Source organism: Pelmatolapia mariae, linkage group LG10_11 (genome assembly GCF_036321145.2).
Source record: "Pelmatolapia mariae isolate MD_Pm_ZW linkage group LG10_11, Pm_UMD_F_2, whole genome shotgun sequence".
Classification (NCBI taxonomy): Eukaryota; Metazoa; Chordata; class Actinopteri; order Cichliformes; family Cichlidae; genus Pelmatolapia; species Pelmatolapia mariae.
The window spans coordinates 17260112-17280871 of record NC_086236.1 but is presented as its reverse complement, the minus strand read 5'-3'; the positions used below and the strand labels follow the sequence as shown (position 1 = coordinate 17280871).

At 42.3% G+C, this 20760-nt stretch overlaps 1 protein-coding gene across 1 annotated transcript; it reads left to right on the top strand.

Moving 5' to 3' along the window:
• Positions 1-4190: 4190 nt before the first annotated feature.
• LOC134635300 (olfactory receptor 8G17-like) lies at positions 4191-6972 on the top strand (the record flags this gene model as incomplete). Its single annotated transcript, XM_063484696.1, has 2 exons — positions 4191-4210; positions 6024-6972. Coding segments are annotated over 2 exons (969 nt in total), but the record flags the coding sequence as incomplete, so codon positions are not given.
• Between the last annotated feature and the right edge of the window lie 13788 nt (positions 6973-20760).

Sequence of the window (20760 nt, the reverse complement as noted above, 5' to 3'; positions counted from 1 at the left end):
GACATAACAAGCCACACGGTAGGGTGATGGGTAAGGAGCAATGTGAAGCAAACCCAGCAGCCGCCTCGCACAGCGCTATCTTATCCAGCGCGGCACGTAGACCCGCCGTGTTCCCCCACAGGAAACAAGCATCGAAGGCGTTTGGAAAGGGAGGGGGATAAGTGTGTGGTTTTCAGTGTAAGTGTATGTGTGTGCGTGTCCATAGTTCAGCGGAGACAGTGTCCTTCGCCCTGCCAGGCTAAGTAAACAGTCTGCCAGCCAACCCAGGTGGCCTTAGAATGGGGAGGAACAATGTCAACACAGGCGTTATCTCGGATTGTTTTGATCGGCTCCAGCCTTGAGCCCGCAGCTGGCGCCGGAGGGGTAGCCGTATTAAGATGGTGATTTCTTTCCAACAGCTCATGAGAATTTCGAGCTGTATTGTTTTAGCACTCCGACACTGATCTCTCCATCTCCCGTTGGATAGCCGTCAGTTTCTCCATGATGTTGTTAACCTTCAATTCCGTGGTCTTGTCAATCTTTTGCTCACAGAGCCGGTTCTGAGACCTCGCGACTGCAGCCAACTGATCCGTGATGTTTTCCAGCTTTCGCCCATACTTGTTGATTAGAGCTGATTCTTCCCTGATGTGTCCCAGTATCCGCTCAGAGATGTTATTCTGAGTATTCACTGCAGCTGCAATAGCCTCCAAGCTCTTGACCATGTCCCCGTCTGTGAGCCCTTTCTGAGAAGCCGCGCCTCGTCCAGTCAATCCAATCTCAGCAGGCAGCTTGGTGGGGGTTTGAGCAGCCAGTCCCGCTGTCTTGATTCTCCGATAAGCCAGGGCCAAGCCAGCTCCGATCAGCAAGAACCCTGCTATCATGGTTCCGAATAGGTAGATATCTTCAGCGTCCTCGATCGACAGTCCCGCCAGGCACACGATCCTCCATGTCTGCCACCCGTCCATCGTGTATCCAGCAGGGAAAGTCCCTCCAGGGCACTCAGGCTCTCCCGAGCCCAAACTTCTCGTTGAGAAGAGGGTGTCAATAGCATTCAGAGACCAGTTGATCAAATCCATAGTTCTCTTTAGGTTTTAGACACCGGCTGTGAGAGAGTGTTCCAGGGTAGTAAGAAAAAAAAAGCACGAGACAAGACAAGGACATAAGCGGCTAAGCAGGGAAGATAGGGGAAGGAGGAGAGGAGAAAAGTGCGACCGCCTTCGCTGAGAGCCAAACGAGATCTCCCAGTATTGGCACCAGTATTCCGCGGAATGTTGCAGGAAATCAAGGAAAATGGCAGACTTCCATCAAATATGAATTCTGCCAACATTAGTCTCCTACTAAAACCAGGCAAGGACCCTTTATTTCCCTCAAGCTATCGTCCAATATCTCTTATAAATGTAGACCTCAAAATAATCTGCAAAGCTCTCTCAAAGAGACTAGAGAAAATAACCCCCCTTTTAATTCATCCTGACCAAACTGGTTTCATAAAAGGTAGACACTCATCAACAAACACTCGTAGATTACTTAATTTAATAGACTACTCATGCAGTAAAAACATTGAAACCATAATATTATCTCTAGATGCAGAAAAAGGGTTTGACAGAGTAAACTGGAAATTTCTATTTGCAACTTTACACAAATTTGGTTTTGGAACCTCTTTCATAAACTGGATAAGAATATTATACAATTCTCCAACAGCTTGTATCAGGACAAATGACCAGACATCCTCCAGCTTCTGTCTCCTGAGGGGCACCAGGCAGGGATGCCCACTCTCCCCTTCACTTTTTGCAATTTTTATCGAACCACTAGCGGCAGCATTTAGACAGGCCACAACAATTAAGGGCATAAAATGTAAGAACGTAGAACATAAAATCAGTCTCTATGCAGATGATGTGTTGCTTTTTCTGCAAAACTCACAAACCAACCTTTCTGAGGTAATTACTCTAATAAACTGGTTTTCAAGAGTTTCAGATTATTCAATTAACTGGTCAAAATCTACAGTTCTTCCCATTAACTGCTCCTTCCATAACTCTTCTTCTGCCCCACTACAATCTGGAAACATTAAATATTTGGGTATTAATGTTTCTCCTAAGCTTTCAGACTTAACTAAATTAAACCACATCCCACTTCTTAAGAAAGTAGAAGGTGATCTGACTAGATGGAAATCTTTACCCATATCACTCATGGGAAGGGTCGCCACTATAAAAATGATGATCTTGCCAAAAATAAATTACTTATTTTTAATGATCCCTAACAAACCATCACAAGATTGGTTCAGATCTCTGGATTCATATATTTCTAAATTCCTTTGGAAAGATAAACCCCCGCGTATCAGCTTAAAAACGCTACAAAGAACTAAGGATAAAGGAGGATTAGATCTGCCTAATTTTCAACAATACTTTTTAGCCAACAGGCTTCAGTTCATTTCAGAATGGTTAAAACATACCCTCTTAGATGAGCCCTGGCTAGATGTTGAACAGGCACTATGCAATGATCTAGAGATTTCAGACCTACCATTTATCAGCTCAAACATCAAAAGATATGAATGCTTCAAAAGTGTTAACATCAGCTCTTCTCTGACAGCATGGTGGGAGTTTCTAAAAATAACGGAGTCTTCATTAATCCCATGCAAACGTACACCTATCTGGAATAACCCTGACATATTACAAAACAATAATATGATTAATTTTCCAGAATGGAGTTGTAAAGGAATTAAATACTTAGAACATATATTAGAGGGAACAGAATTTATTTCATTTGACAGACTAGTTGCACAATATGGGATCAACAAGAAAAGGTTTTTAGAATATCAACAAATTAAATCCATAGTAAAAAAGAAATTTTACCCCAGTCAAGCTGAATTACAAACACCACCAAGTGTGGTACATTTTCTTACTCTTAAATCCCCCAAATTATTATCTAAAATATACAGAACACTTTCTAAAATAGATGAATCAGTATCCCTTCCTATTGCAAAGTGGGAAGCAGATTTATCAGTAAGCTTAGACCAAAACTTCTGGTCTCAGGTATGCTTAAAAACCTTTAAATTGATTAAAAATCCCAGTCTGCAATTAATACAATATAAAATACTACATAGAGTGCACTATACTGGTCATCGGATGTTCAAGATGGGCTTTACATCTTCCAACAACTGCTCACACTGTCAAGGCAATACACCAGACAATTACATCCACGCTCTTTGGTTCTGTTCACCAAAGATGAAAGATGGGTGTGTCACCAGGGTGCAGGGGAGACATCCCCCCCCCTCTGTCCCCTTCTGGCCACCTGTGCCTCAATTTTATTCCACAACTTAGACATCCACATTATTCACACTGTCATAACACACACATATATATATAGGGCCTTGAGGGTGACCACGCCAACGGCGTCCAGTGAATGGTCTGAGTATTCAACCCTACCTCTGGCGCCGGTGCCCACCTCTCAATTTTAAATCCATGTAGACATTGAGGGTTCTCGGGAGGGGCCGTGCTAACACCTGCTGCTCTCCGGCAGCAGCACCATGCCCTCCCCTGTTTTAAATGCACTTTAGAACAACACGCAGCAACACTATACATGAGCGGGAGGAGGGAGGTATGGGGTCTTCACACACCCCCGTTCTCTGCCAGCCATCGGGGCGGGGGGCTGGGAGGAGGTGTTGGCTGACAGATTGGCCTCCCTGCTTCCGCGAGGCCTGGGGCGGTCTGCTTGCCTCCACCCCGGGGGGAAAGGGTCACATCTCTTGGGTCTGGGTGCCGTTTCCCCCTCTGGGGGCGAGGGTACCTGGACCCGGGGTATAGAGTATGTTTGGGGAGTGCGATTGTGTGTACATGTGCATATATGTCTATTCCTACGTTGGATGAGTGCTGAGTGTTTGTATATGTGTGCATGAGGGTGGGAATGCATGTTTGTGTCTGTGTGTGCCTGTTTGTCTGTGTTTATATGTCAGGTCAGGTCTTAGACTCCACCTCCCTGGGAACACCCAGGCCCTCCAAAGTGTGGAGGCCTATCTCCCCTCACCACACTCCCTGCCGGTAACTGATGCACTCAGGGGTCGGTGCATTGGTGGTTCTTGGTGTCCGGGGCTGGGCGCTCAGGTATACACCAGCTCACTCCCGGTGGCTACTTGGCGGGGCCTGGTGCCTGTCGCTCGGTCAGGCCTCTTCCGGGGCAAAGGGGGCCCTCGAACCTCCGGCCTCGGGGCCTGCAGCTCGGTTCACTCTGGCACAGCTGGCTGCCGGCAGAGCCGGCGGGCGCGCCAGTGCAGCCCCCTCTGGCTTCTGCTCCGTGGCTACTGGGTGACCCCTCGTCTGGGGATCTCCTCAGCCCTTCCCAGGAGGGTGGCACGGATGCCCCTCCGGTGGTACTCCTTGGGCTCTCGCACTCTGGGGTCCCTGGATGTCTGGAGCCTGGATCTCCTCCATGCCTGCTTCATGCCCTGGGGGACGGGGCTATGGCCCTCCACACCCTCTAGCAGACCGTTACATGGGGAAACCTTCTGTATACAAGCGCGCTGATCCACACGGGTGTGCACATGGGTGTTCACTGTTCGTAGACATAAACTACACCTTTCTTAGCTGCTACTTCAAAGCACATTGTGCGCTGTCTGTGCTGCACAACAACATTCAATATTTAGTATTTATTGCTGTTTACACTTAGCTAGATTAACATGATGGTGTTGTGTTTAGTATGTTGCTTTGTTTTTTTTTTTTGCTTGTTTTCTATTCTTTTTCTCTCAACAGGTGATCCAGGAGATTTTTTTTTTCTCTTTGTCATTGTAAGTGCCCTTTCTCACTGTCCCTCTTCCCTTCTGTTTTTCTTTTCCTTCCTCTCTTTCTTTCTCCCTTTCCTATCCCCCAATCATGTCTGTCTCATCTGTAACTACTGAAAATAAAATAAATAATAACAACAAAAGTTGATCAAATGGACCAATACGGCAATGCCATGATGATCCATTTGGCAAAATAAATCCATTTGGTATCCTTGTTGGTCTTCAGACAACAATTCTGACGGCTAAAGAACCAAATGGGACAGACAAAAAAAAAACAAAACAAAAAAAAAAACATACCATTTACTTGTTTAGGAAAGGGGGAAGTTTTAGGAGTGATGGCAGTGTTTTGACATGTGAGAGATTTGCGACGTTTAGCGCAAATCTTGTGTAGTGAGTGTGTAGTGTAGTCAATAGTTTTGTTGTGTGTGTCAGAATAATGAGGCGACTACTGAATTGATGCAGAACACCTGATTGTTCTGTAAATAGTTTGAAATGTTTATTAAAAAAAAAAAAACGCCTTGGCTGCATTTTTAGGTAAACAGCTGCAAAAAACTTTGTTGTTTGCAAAACTGTTACTTTTTTGAAGAAGTAACTATATAATTAATTGCCCAACATTGGTCATTATTTACTGTATTTTGCAGACAGAGAGTTACAGGACTCTCTCCCAGACCACAGACTCATACTCATAATACAAGTCAGAGCTTTATAAAAAAAAAAAAAGAAAGAAAGAAAGTTGTGTTTTCAAAATTGGAGTTCAAGTTATTTTTACTTCCAATAGTGTTAACATACTACACAGATCTTGAGCAAGATGGGTTTTTTTTTAAATTTTCATTGTAAGTGGGCTAAAGCTCTTAATTAAAAGTAGTCTAACATAAATGTAAATGCTGTAATTTGATTATTTTAATAAACCATGTAACTTGGATGGATTCGATGCTGGTGTGACCAGTTCAATTTCAATCACTTAATTTCCTTTACAGTTCCACTTTCATTGTATTGTGTTTAGTGTTGACTAAATTATTACGTCAGTAATGATTTAGCACTATATCTTATGCAACATAGCCACCATCCATGTTACATCAGCTCACTGATGGATGGCATAAACTCAATACACTACAACATTCTTTGCTGCATTGTGTGCTTGATAGAGTCTGATGTGGGGTTAGGTTTTGCCACAGCAAGAATCATGTACATCATTCTCTTTTATGTATTCTGCTCTTTTTATGTTTAGGGAAACAAATATTTGAATGGGATCAGAAAACCAAGCCACTACCATGTTTAATAACACATTTGTTCGGCCTGAAAAATTTTATATCAGTGGATTTTCCAACATCCCTCATATTAGGTATTTCTATGTCTTCCTGTGTTTTGTCTACATCATGACTGTTTTGGGGAATGGCTTTCTTCTCTCAGTTATTTGGCTGGTGAAGACTCTTCATACTCCTAAATACATGATTGTGTTTAACATGGCTTTGACAGATTTGTGTGGGAGCACAGCTCTCATCCCCAAACTTTTAGATACTTTTCTGTTTGACAGGAGATACATCATCTATGACGCCTGTTTAAGTTATATGTTCTTTGTTGTTTTCTTTACAAGTGTGCAGTCATGGACACTTGTCACGATGGCATATGACAGGCTTATAGCAATTTGTCTCCCTTTAAGGTATCATAGTATTGTTACTGAAACATCAATTGCTGCTATTCTTCTGATTGTATGGATCTTTTTGGTGAGTGTAATTGCAACCATGGTTGGGCTTCTTAATTGTCTTTCATTTTGTAGATCTTTAGTAATAAACAGCTTTTATTGTGATCATGGGCCAGTCTTTCGTCTAGCTTGTAATGATACATCTGTAAATTTCAACCTGGCAATGTCCCTAGTCATTATAATTCTCATCATTCCCCTAGCATTCATAGTAGTTACATATATCTGTATTTCCATAGCACTGAGGAGGACTACGTCAAGAGAGGAACGAGTCAGAGTGTTAAAAACTTGTACTTCTCACCTGATCCTTGTGGTCATGTTCTTCTTGCCAGTTGGAATCACTAACATAGCTGCATGGGCCTCCTACATTGATCCTAATGCCAGAATGATAAATTACACATTGACAAACACCATACCACCTTTGCTCAATCCTATTGTATATGCTTTAAAGACAGAAGAAGTGAAAAATGCAATAAAAAAGCTTTGCAAAAGAAATAATGTTAGCAATACAGTCACAAAATGGTGAATCATATGCCTCTACTTAGACTATTACTGTAGACTTTCTTTTAGCAAATAAACTACAACTACTGACCTGCTCACTATATGTGCTATAATATTTAGAAATAATAATAATGTGTTATGTGTTCATTACTGTATATCATGTTTACATAAAATGTTGTATATTGTATAAAATAATAGTATATTTTAGATAAATTATTTTACAAGCTTAACACATATAATTTAAACAAAACAAAACAAATTACGTGTGTATGTACTTTATGTTTTCGTCATGCACACACATGCATTCCTGTCATCTTAGGCCCTCCAAAAGAAAATAAATGTGTGAAAACTGAGCTGCCTTTCACAAAATATCTGAAAACTAATTTGTACAAATTTAAACTGAAAGTGTTTTTTATTACAATTAATCCCCAATCAGTTATGAAAAATTTTTTAGTGATGCTTTTACTACAGTACATTTATTATAGTCTAATTTAATGGTTACATGAGAAAATGTCAATATATTGAATGAATAAAAACTTCCCCATTCTCTTTTTAAAGGAAATTCAGTTGTGAAAATCTTTCTAAACTTGTGCATGTCAGTATGCTTTGCTAACCAAGAAGTTGCATGGCTGGCACCATGTATTCACTTTCATTTCAGCAAGAAAGAAAACCATGTAAAGAATTTAATTTGCAAGAATGTCCTTACACATATGAGTCACCATACATGACCATGGGTTGTTGTTTAACAGCTTCTTTTAACAGGTATAGTCCTATTGTGAAACTTTTTTAATACATGTTGTTTATATGAGAGAGTTCTTTCTTCTCTACATATAAATCCTGTGTGAGTGTATCTTGATTCCTCTGCCTTTTCAGAAAAAGATATTATTGTTTTATATTTCTTGATTAGTTAAGTTTTGTCTTTGTGTTTCCACAGTGCAGTACCATGCAGCAGTACTGCATTTTCTCAAAGAAAGGATGTTTGGTAACTTCATTTTCTTGTGTTCTGAGTGAACACTATTTCAGCATTTGTCCACTGTTTTAGAAAATGTTTAATTTAAGAAATTTTTCGTCACTCATGTAAGTGACTGAAAAAAGACTAAAAAAAATGTATGCTATGCGTTCTAATGTTACTGCCAAAGGGAAGCATGCATAATGTAAACATAATTGGTCCTTTCATGCAACCCCATGATCTCCATTATTAACCTTAGTGTGTGAAGAGTAGTGATGGGAATTCCGGCTCTGTTTCGAGAACCGGCTCTTTCGGCTCCCAACCGGCTCTTCAGGTTGTTTTGTTGCTTTAATTAATTTATTATCAACAACAATATAAAATTATGCACAAAATGAATTACTAATGTAAAACAAACAAACATGTTTTTTTATTTATATATGTTTATATATAAATATGCTTTTACTTATCCCTTTAAGACTCTCCTTTGAGTCTCATGCAAAGGAGACAACAAGGACTGCCTTTTATCATCTAAGGATGTCACGGTCCTGAGTCTGTGACTCAGGGCTTTTGTATTAACCCTTTAAGACTACATTTTCCGTGAACATGACATCACTTCCAACTTCGGGCAAGTAATGGTGGACATACGAGAGTTCATGCTGACATCTGTTCCAACGTGGAAGTGTTATGAGCAGCTGATCGGATCGGCAAAGCCTGTTTCTGGAATATTATGTTTTTGTTGCTGCAAATGCTTTTTACGAAATTTTTGCAAGGCCATATAGGGAAGGAAACTGTGACTTAGGACAAGCTGATGGCATAAAATGTAAGTACAACTCCTCCGGTTTCATATGAAAAAATGTTTATTGTGCTAGCTTATGTGTTCTATAGGGATTTAAAAATAGTTATGCAAAACGGAGCGTGCCCGCTCCGACCGGTTACTCCACAAAAAATGTAAAAAATAAATTATAAAATACAAAAAGCAACTATTTACATTTCAACTTTTAACTATCTAAATTTTCAGCTTTTTCCTTTTAAACAAATTTAAAGTGAAACAACACAAAACACTGCAAACCAGAACACAATGAAATATAAATTAAAATATGCAAAACAAAAAGAAAATGCACGTTCTCTGTCATATAGGCCTGGGATGATTTTTTGGGAGAGTGTTTTCCTGCTTGGAATTGCATACACAGGATTCACTGCATGAATAAACTTTCTGAATCCTTTATCATCGCAACTGAAAATAGTTGTGGATGATTACTATACCTTTCTAATGTGACGATGTTGTCTCTTGTTGTTGCCCCTGGCTCTCTTTCTTTCTTTCTCTCTTCTGCTCTGTTCCTGTGCTATTGGGAGTGTAACTACCGCCCCTCCCCCCTCTGCTCAGCACAAACACAAGGGTCACGTGCTGCGTGAAGCGGAAAAAAAGTGAGAGAGAGAGGGTGAGAGAACGGAAAAAAAAACACGGCTCCCAATAAGGAACCGGCTCCCTTCGTTCACTTCAAAGAGTCGGCTGTTAAGCTACGTTCACACTGCAGGCGAAAGCGCATCAAATCTCACTTTTTTGACCCTATACGACCCATATCCGATCATGGTATGACAGTGTGAACGGCACAAAACCGATATTTTCAAATCCGATCTGGGTCACTTTCATATGTGGTACTGAATCCGATACATAGAAAGCGACTGCTGTTTGAATGGTCATGTCGCATTAAATCTGTCTTTTACGTCACTGACACAAGACAGACACCAATTATCAGCGCCGGAGAGGCGCCGAGAAGACATCGCAAATGCTTCCTGGCCATCCGGTGTAGATGTTAGTGAAACTGTTGGGAAGACAACGTTGGAGAAACGTGAACATTTTATTTGTACTGTATAATCTGCAGATTCTGAGAGAAATCTGCAACTATCCTTTGAAGCACCGCTCCTCTCTAAAACAGCAATAAAGATAATTATTAGGCCATTTGTAAATAACAAAATAACTTTATAACTTAAAGCAAAATTGGGAAACGTAAAGTCCGAAACAAGTCTTTATATTAAGGGCCATCAGTCAAACAATACTGTTCGGTCTGGGTCTAAACAGAGCGCGTTTGCTGTCACATTTTATTTGTAGTGTGAACAAGCAGACAAAAAAATCAGATTTGATCAAAAAATCGGAATTGAGCATTAAGACCTGGAGTGTGAACTGTGAGCCGTTTTGTTCGCGACCGACACATCACTAGTGAAGAGGCCTCTCCATTTACATGAACAAATTGGAGCCTATTAGACAGATATGATTCAACCACTGCAGTGCAGTACCCTTAATACCAATGGCATGTCCTCATCTCTTTAGTAAAATATTGTGGTCAACGGTATTGAATGCTGTACTCAGGACAAGCACCTAGATGCATCCGCTGTCAGAGTTCCTAAGAAGATCATTTGTAACCTTCACTAAAACTGTTTCCATACAGTGATGAGCTCTAAAACCTGACTGAAACTTTTCAAATGAACCTTTCCTCTGTAGATGATCAGTTAGCTATTTTACAACTTTTATCAAAAAAATCTTTCAAGAGTTTTTTGATAAAAGGATGGGCTGAAATTGGCCTATAATTACCTCAGACAGCTGTGTCAAGTGATGGCTTTTTTAAGGGTTTAACTATTGCCAGCTTAAAGGCCTGTGCTACATAGCCGATTATTAGAGATAGGTTGATCATATTTAAGTTTGAAACATTAATTAATGGAAGGACTCCCTTGATGAGTCTTGCAGGAATGGAGTCTAAAAGACCCATTGATGGTTTGAAGAAAGTGATTACTAAAGTGAACTCAGAAAGATCAATTGGAGAAAAACAGTCTAAATAAATATCAATGGTACTGAAAGTACCATTGTACTGCCATATGTTAAGTCTACTCCCTTATCGCCCGGCCAAGATCGCCATTACATGGCTCCCACGCACTGGCAAGCGAAAGCAAGGCCGACCAAAGATCACATGGCGTCGATCATTTATGGATGATCTGAGAACCATCGACATTGCCTGGGACGAAGCCAAGCGGAAGCAGTCGCTGCTGACCGACATCGCTGGAGATCGTTAGCTGCCCGATGCGCCTCTTGGCATAGGAGGAACTAAGTGCTAAATGCTAAAGGTTCTGAAAGTAGCAGTACATAATGTTACTGTCATGATACTGGAGCTTTGAGTCAGTCATTCAATGTTTTCTATGTTTCTGGAGTGTTTATTGGAATATTCAATAAAGGTTAAAACCTACGTATTAATCAGTATTATTATGAATAGCTCTTACAGGTTACACTAGCCCAGGGGTCGGCAACCCTGGGTACGTGTGCCACAGCTGGCACAACCATACTGATGGCACGGCCATAGCTGGACTGGCCATCGGGCATACTGGACATTTGCCCGATGGTGATTTTTCGTTTTTATGGGTCGTTGGGTTTTTGTTTTTGGTTTTTTTGTAACGGTGTAAACAATGAAAGGTGGTGGATTGGCCAGATGCTGGCAGATGTGTAAAAATAACTCAGTTGTTTGGTGGTGGCTATGGTGGAGCTTCCACAGAGGCCAGCAGGTGGGTGAGGTAAAGGGGAGGCAGGAGGAGGAGAGACCGGATGCGGCCACCGGTCCGAGTGTCAGGTGAACTGAACTTCAGGTAAGAAGTTATGACCTGCAGTCTATCTGGGTCAGATATAAACCAAGTTTAGGTATAGTTTATTTTCGTTGTGCTAACTTTTTACTGTCAGTTACAATAACTCATACTGCGTACTAGCTAGCATGACGGAGTTTCTATACAGCTGGGTGGGTGCTATGATGTTACTGATAGTGAACTTTATTGTATTCATAAGGTTAGTAGAGTTGCCAACCGTCCCCTAAAAAACGGAATCGTCTCGTATTCAGAGAAAATATTATGCGTTTCGTATTGAGCTGAAAAGAAACAGTTTGTCCCGTACTTCAGCTAGAATGGAAAAAGACACAAAGCTGGATTTATTCTGCGTCTTTATGCTGCACAGCTGCCTCTTCTTCTCTCATTCTCTCCCCTTCCCTCTCCTGTTGCTACTTCAATCATGAAACTGATCAATGATCAGCTGATCAGCTTTTCTCTCTTGTTTGTTTATCGCCCACTTTGCGTCAGAAAGAGGAAACCAGCGGATAAACAACAGCAGCACGTTTAAGCTTGATCAGCTGTTGTTAGAATTTATTTAATATTAATTTCTAGTATCAGCTGATGTTTGCTGGAGCCAGAGCTTTAACTGGCTGGACACAGAGGACATCGAAATGCAGCTGATTGAACTGAAAAGCTCGACTCTGTGGGGGTCAAAGTTTGCAGAACTACGAACGCAGCTGGAATCCATAGCTGTGCGTGTTCATGGAGCTTGCATTTTCACCTGCTGGACATCACTACCTGACAAGTTTAACTGTCTTCAGAACATTGCAGAGGCCTTATTGACAGTATTTGGCTCTACATATCTGTGTGTGCAGATTTTCTCTCACACGAAGAGTGTCCTCAGGTAGCTGTCTGAATGCTGGAAACTCGGAGACCTGTGTCTCTGAGTGGGAGACCAGAGATCACATTAACATGTGTATCCCTGTATATTAACAAACATGTCATATTGACCCAGTTCATTTTTCTTATCATTGTTGAAAGGAGATCATAAATAGCATTTGCATTTTCTGTTGTACAGTTCATTTGCCGTTATGGAGTTCTTGTTATGGATAAAGTGTTTCAAAATAACTGTTAACTATTCACTGATAGCTAAAATATATATAGAAATATGTATAGAAATCATACATATACCAACAAGACAGTGTACATCACTGTCACAGCAGCGTTTGTTTTCATTGTTGTGATATACATTTTCTGATATACAGTTCATTTGCTGTTATGGATAAAAAGTGTCTTCTTTTTTTTTTCAAAATAGCTGATGCCAACATCTGCGAACAAATATAATTCTGTAAAGTTCTTTTATATAGTGTGTAACTGTTCATATAGAGCGTTATTATATTTATTGCTAATGCAATCATATGGCACATTGACTTCTGAGGAAATTTTAGACGGCACTTATCATCAAACAGGTTGCCAACCCCTGAGTTAGAGGGAACATTGCCATGGAGTAACAAGGGAATGGGAAACAGGAGGGAAACACAGCTGGGACTAATCTGACATAACAAGACAGGGAGGAAGCAAAACTGAAAACACTGAAAACAGACACAAGACCGTCAAAGTGAAACAGGAAATACAAAGCGCAATGTGGGGTGAGGAAGAGGGAGCTGTGCTGGTGCTGAAGAAGTGGCTTGACGCTACGGTGGAGGATTAAGTGGCACAGAAAAGCGGCAGGTGGAGTTGACAGGTCTGCCCATCAGGGGTAAGTCCCGAGACATATAGCGCTGCAATAACCCGGTCCACTGGAAAGAACAGTGACCGTCGCTGCCCCCTGTCTTTTGCACCACTCCAGAGCGGAGAGATAGACGGGACGGCTGGGGACGCCGCTGGGTTTTCCTTGCCCCGCTCCAATTTTTCTGGATTTTAATGCTGTGGCTGACGCCACCGGACTTTTGATGTTTATGTTTTATTGGTTTTTATTGTGTGTTTTCCCTGGCCAAGGTTGTTTTAATTGCTTTTAAACCTCTTTTGTATAATAAATTATATTTTAGTAATACAGTTTATATTGTTCTATTCCTTTGGCTGCTCTACTGCTCCGTCCGCTTTTTGGAGGGTTTCCCTCCTTAGTGTAGTGAAGTAGATTCTGGGGTAGGATTTTACATGATGTCCACAAATGCAGCTCGCAAGGAGTCTTGCTGCTTTGAATAGTGCTTCCAAACCTTATCCTGCCTCACGTAATAAGGCTGTCATTTGCAGACGGTGCCAGAAGGTTGGGCATTTTGCCAGAGAGTGCCCTGGTGAGCCCACAGTCATGCCTGTGCAGTCAGCTGGTACAGCAACGCAAGCCAGTTTAAGTAAGGTTGTTTGTTCTTCCATGCAGGAAAACGTCCACCCCCTGAACCATTGAGCCGAGGTTTAGGTGGGGGCATCCTAGGCTCAGAGTCTGTACTACCTGACCCGTTGCTGCAGGTTACTGGTAGGAAACCAGTAACCCCCGCTGTTAAAACCATTACTTCGGTCTTCCCTGGGTATGCATTGTCTGACCTTCGTATGTTGCAGGAGACTGACCCCATGATCCGGGAGTTTCTGCAATTTTGGAGGCGGAGGCGGGGCCCTGATGCCAAGGAGCGTGGTCGCACTTCAAGGCTGGCCCTCGGGTTGGTCAGGCAATGGAGTAGGTTAGTGGAGCGGGATGGCGTGTTATATCGGAAGGTCTGTCATCCAAGGAGAGGAGAGACACTGCAGGTATTGCTGCCCAAGTCCCTTCAGGGTCAGGTTTTGCAACAAGTGCGCCAGGAGCATGGTTATCAGGGTGTTCGGAGCACGGTAGATGTGGTTTCTCAATGGTGCTACTGGGTAGGGATGTATGGAGACATCCAACGGTGGTGCCAGGAGTGTGAGCGATGCCAGTCGGCTAAAGATGCACCAACCCATCTTAATGTGTGTGTGGGCCATTTGCCCGCACCCCAACCGAAGCAAATCCCTGTAGCTGATTGGCGTAAGACGCGCCACGACCAGCAAGCAAAGGATGCTCCCCTGCGAGAAGGTCAGCTGGTTTATCTGAAGAAAGTTGGGCTCAGAGGTCGTGATAAAATTAAGGGTGCTTCGAGTTCAGTGGTGTATAAAGTGCTTAAGGCCCCTGACCAAAATGGGTCCGTGTATACTACTGCCCCTGTAGAAGAACCCATGCAAGGTGGCGAGTGGTTTTTATTGGTTTCTGAACCTACTCCAGCCCCAAGCAGTTGCCAACCAAGACCAGAGACTCCTAGCCCTCGTAGACCAGACTATCTAGAACCCTCAACGTCCCCCGTGGTGTCGGCTTGCACTGATCAGCTGCCAGTTATGGCTGGTGTTCACAACAATATAGCACCTCTACGTAGGACTACCCGTGGTAATGCTGGGACGCACTCGAATCTGCATCATTTGCCCCAGGTAGCAGGAAGTAGAGCAATAGGGGCTGGGCACTCCCAGGCACCTGTGCCCAATACAGTTACCCTGTTTAGACCTTGGTAGTGAGTGTCAATCGTCGGGACGACGATTCATATCCCGGGGGTAGATTGTAGTGAAGTAGATTCTGGGGTAGGATTTTACATGATGTCCACAAATGCACCACTAATATCCACACCTTCCCAGTTGACAATTAGTGGACTTATAAGAAACAGCTGCGCTTCACTACCAGGAGGAGGCATTTGGCAGTCTTGTCCATCCAAGGTGGCTGAGAGCATTAGAGAGCTAAGTACTGCAGTTCTCTCTAGCAAAGCTACTCAGTTTAGTATTGCCCTTTAGAGAGTGGTAAGTGGGACTCTTGCGTTTATCATAATGTGGCATATAGTAGGGTGGACTTTGACGACTGTTTCCCTCTTTTGTTGCAGGATTGCGCTATACTGCTGCTGTCTTGTGTTATGCTGTTTTGTTTGTTATGCGATGCTTTTATAAAGAACAGTAATTTGGGGTGTATTTGTTTTATGTAGATCTTTTACTAATTTGTTTAACGTTTTATGCTTTGTTTTATTGCTTTAGTGGTGGTGCGGCCGCTTGTTCAGAGGCTAGGCACGTGAGGTGGAATCCCCTCCCCGATGCATGCGAGTGTACACACCGGGCATAGGTAGATTGCACCATTTAGAGTTAGTGTGAGTGAGGTCTGCAGTGAAATCACACGGGTGAGTAATTGGTGGCACCCTTGAGCACTCCTCCCTGTAGGTTGCCTCCTCAAGTAGCCGGTCTCCACTATTTTGTGTAGTTATTCTTTTATCATGTTGTGATTGTTTTTAGGGTAGCATCGTGTTAGGGAGTCTGGTCGTTTTAATCATCGGTTGTTAATAAAGTGTTTTAATTAACTATTTTGCCGTCTCAACCCTGCTACCTTAGGTGCCTTTTTGATTTTATAATTCTATGTTTTTAGTAATTCTTCTTAATAAACCTTGATTTGTAAAATTCACCTGCCTCACCTCTGCCGTTAATAACGAGTCTGTGGGCTTTGGTAGCCAGTGTAACACTTACATTGGCTAGAGATATCTTTCCTGGGGTGTAACTCCCTCCCCCAGGTGGCATTGTCAACATCTTAGTTACCGTCCCCGGTTATTCCTCATTCGCACCACCACATTAGAGTAACACCTGGCATGCACTTTACATTAGCTTGGGTAAAAGACCAAAAGTTGAGGCACACAACGATGTGTGCTGCTGGTAAAGTTTCTGGGCTGCCTTTCCTCATAACAGCCATCCCTCAAGATTCTCTCCATTTAAAGCAATGCATTATCAGGGACTATAATGTCTAGTTGTTTTACTGAATCACTGGAGAAAACAAAGAACATTATTCTCACAGTGCTCCCAGCGGTCTCCAGGTGAGAGAGGGAAAGATGTAGGAGGTAAATGACGGCATCCTCCGCTGGTGCCAGGTTGGTAGGCAAACTGAAGTGGGTCCAATCATGAGCTCACCAGGGGCTGTACCAGGACCAGCCGCTGCAGTGTCTTCATCAGGTGGGATGTCAGAACCACCTGTCTGTAGCTGTTGAGTTCCTTGGGACGTGGAGTCTTTGGCACTGGTACCACACGAGGATTTTCAGAGCTGTGGAACTCTCCCCAGCCTCAGGCTCAGGTTGAAGATATACTCCATCACCCCACACAGTTGATCTGCGCAGGACCTGACAACCCTTGAGCTAATGCCATCTGGACCCGCTGCCTTCCTGGATCTGATCCTCCTAACCTGAATGACCGAGAGAGACAGGCTGGAGTTGTGTGTTGGTTGTGTGCTGGATGCTGTGGTTGGGGGTGGGGATTAGTGAGCAGGGTGAGTAGAGGAGGTGTGAAGTGACTGAGGTTCAGAGGTGGAACAGCAGCAGTGGGGGTGGGTGAGTCTGCAGCCGATGTTGAAGACTGCCTCCTGGATGAATCAAACCTATAGAGATCGACAGAGCACGTGACTTGGGCGTGTTGCATTGTAGGTATGAGTGGCAGCAAAATCAAAACACGGCATCAAGCGCTAGCATTTCCAGCACCGGTTACCATTCATTCTGTGGTTTTAATCCCTACTTGCATTTTATTCCCCCCCCCAAAAGTTATGTACAAAACGAAGGAGAGCACGGCAGGTCCATACAAAGACAGACTTGACGAAAAGGCAAAAAAAGACGTATGAGGAAAAATTCAAAGGAGTGAAAGGGTTGGACCCATACGAGCATACAGAGTGGACTAAAGACGTTAGCGTGCTGCCCAACTTTCATCACGCTCATATTTACAATTATATGATCCTAAGTGTGAGTGCATACACTCATGATGTGTTAAGTAACTTCCCTGCAACAAGCCCCGGTCCAGTTTACCGACAGATGGGTACAGGACCTTGAGATGTTCCGAGTAGAACAAAAGACCGTCGTCAGTACAAAGGTAAGTTTACCAGTCTCACAAATTGTCTTCATAAATACCTATTAGAAAACCATGGAATAATAAGTACTCAAAGATCAATGGAAATTAATTAGTAGTGGAAATAATTTCTCTTCCGAATTAAGAAAATGTAGCAGTGACAATAATAGTGTACATTTTAATCGTACTGGACAAAAATGAAACAAAAATCTAAAATTAATTCTGAGAATACAAGTATTTCTTTTTTTCAATGTACCATAGTAATAATAAAAGTAAAACGCAATACTCTGTCAAGACAATTCACTATTTATAAATCACTGCAGATTTACTGTACAGTGTATCCTCCAAAATATGTTTTTCTGTATTGACTGTTTCAGGTAAATCACTCCATGCACCTCAACCAAAAGCCTCTTCAGGCCTGGGTTATCCTTAAATCTAACGGGGAGGTTGAGAGTGCCCATTGCACATGCATGACTGGTGTGGCAGAGAAGTGTGTACATGTGGCAGGTCTCCTGTACAAAATTGACACTGCAGTGCGTCTACGCGGGAACATCACACCTACAGATGTTCAGGCTTACTGGATAATGCCCTCAAATGTGAAGAAAGTACAAGAAGTCCCGGGCCACGCAATCGACTACACCACCAGTGCAGCAAGGAAAATGACACTCTATCAGTCCATCAGTGAATCCGGACTCATACTGGTGGCAGTTTGCTAAAACAAAGCACACTGACTGAGTTAAAACCTTTCACAGATCTTATGCATGCACATCAGTCGGAGCTCTGCTCTGTTATGGAGGAATTCTGCCACTTTTATGCAGACGCTGTCCAGCCTCGTGTTCTCCCCAAATCACTTCTATGTCTCCATGACCCACAGATGAGGGGCCGTGAACTATATGTCCTTCTGCAACACTGTGAGAGTCTGAAACACTGTCTTGCTGTGTCAGAGGCAGGGGCAGAGGCACTGGAAGAGAAAACCGGGGAGCAGCACAACTATGACGTTTGGCACACAGCACGAGCAGGAAGAATCACTGCATCAAACATACATGCGGTTTTGTCTACCTCCATTGCCGAGCTTGCATTATCAACTGTGAAGAAACTGTGCTACCCACAAAAACTGTCACATCAGCTCTCAGACACTGAACCACAACCAATCAAATGGGGAAAAGAAAATGAAGACACAGCTAGAGAATGGTACACCTCACAGAGTGAGCTGCAGCACAGAGAGCTTAAAGTGGAGAAGTGTGGTTTCAGCATCAACCCCTCATTCCCAGAATTGGGTGCCACCCCTGATGCTCTCGTTAACTGTGCTGTGGAAAAGGCTGTGTGGAAATCAAGTGCCCGTATAAACACCGCGACCACAACCTCCTGCAGGCCTGTGAAGATGAGACGTTCTGTCTGAGTTTAACTGATGGAATGGTGGAGTTGAAACAGACACACATCTCCTACAAGCAGGTCCAAACCCAGACCTTTGTTGCAAAGTCACACTTTTGTGACTTTGTTGTGTGGACAACCAAAGCCTGTGTAATTACATGTGTGATGGCAGATGTAAACATGTGGGGTCAAGTTTTACCAGTTGCTCACGATTTCTTTTACAAAGTTGTTATGTCGGGGCTATTGGCCAGTCACTACAGAATCCAGAACCCAGCATTTCACAAACATAACCTTCCATGGATATTGCAGTGACAATCAAAAAAAGAAAGAAAAAAGCTTGTTAAGAAAACTAATCAGACAGTATTCCGGTTACACCCGTTTAGAGTCAACTCTTATGTTGAAGGTTTGTTTTAAGATTTCTGGTTCAGTGTCATATTAGGGTGGACCCAATGTTCCCTCTAAGCTGCGCGCGTGCGCAGTTGCACACTGCTGGCACGGGTCTCTGTGGACAGAAAATCTGTGTTGCGCACAAAAGTTTTTTTTTAACCTGAATTGAAATTAAAATTAAAACTTTAACACTGCAAAACAGAATTGTTAGTCAGTAAGTGACTGGCTGCTCCCGTATGGGATTAGAACGATGCCACCTTATCCCACAGTCCAGCCAATAATACGATTCACATTCGTATATACGCAGCTAATCAACGTCGTTGCCAGGCTATGACAGCGTCCTTATGTGCCGACACCGATGTTTTAGCTAGCAAAGCGGCGTGGCTGATGTGGAGTGAAACCACGTTAATGACAACGTGTACAACCATTGGAGATGTGAGCAGGACAGACGGAACAATTGACGGAAAAAGTGTGGACTTTATACTAGTTTTTAAATTGTGTTGATCACGTAAAACCAGAGTTATGATAAAAGTATATGCAATGTTTGGTTTTCTTCCTGAATACTATCGTTGTTTATATTTACTGTGGGAAGAAACTGTAAAAATGGCGTTTTATAAGGAAAACGCTCGAAAGCACTCTCCGCCTGTGAGCAAATCCAAAAAAACCCACCCTTTCCTATTCGTCGAAAAAAGTACCATGTCAACCAATCAAAAAATGATCTGGCAACATGGCATTTACTTGTTTAGGAAAGGGGGAAGTTTTAGGAGTGATGGCAGTGTTTTGAGATGTGAGAGATTTGCGACGTTTAGCGCAAATCTTGTGTAGTGAGTGTGTAGTGTAGTCAATAGTTTGTTGTGTGTGTCAGAATAATGAGGCGACTGCTGAATTGATGCAGAACACCTGATTGTTCTGTAAATAGTTTTAAATGTTTATTTAAAAAAAACACCTTGGCTGCATTTTTAGGTAAACAGCTGCAAAAAACTTTGTTGTTTGCAAAACTCTGTTACTTTTTTGAAGAAGTAACTATATAATTAATTGCCCAACATTGGTCATTATTTACTGTATTTTGCAGACAGAGAGTTACAGGACTCTCTCCCAGACCACAGACTCATACTCATAATACAAGTCAGAGCTTTATAAAAAAAATAAAATAAAGAAAGAAAGAAAGTTGTGTTTTCAAAATTGGAATTCAAGTTATTTTTACTTCCAATAGTGTTAACAGATCATGAGCAAGATGGGTTTTTTTTTTTTTAAATTTTCATTGTAAGTGGGCTAAAGCTCTTAATTAAAAGTAGTCTAACATAAATGTAAATGCTGTAATTTGATTATTTTAATAAACCATGTAACTTGGATGGATTCGATGCTGGTGTGACCAGTTCAATTTCAATCACTTAATTTCCTTTACAGTTCCACTTTCATTGTATTGTGTTTAGTGTTGACTAAATTATTACGTCAGTAATGATTTAGCACTATATCTTATGCAACATAGCCACCATCCATGTTACATCAGCTCACTAATGGATGGCATAAACTCAATACACTACAACATTCTTTGCTGCATTGTGTGCTTGATAGAGTCTGATGTGGGGTTAGGTTTCGCCACAGCAAGAATCTTGTACATCATTCTCTTTTATGTATTCTGCTCTTTTTATGTTTAGGGAAACAAATATTTGA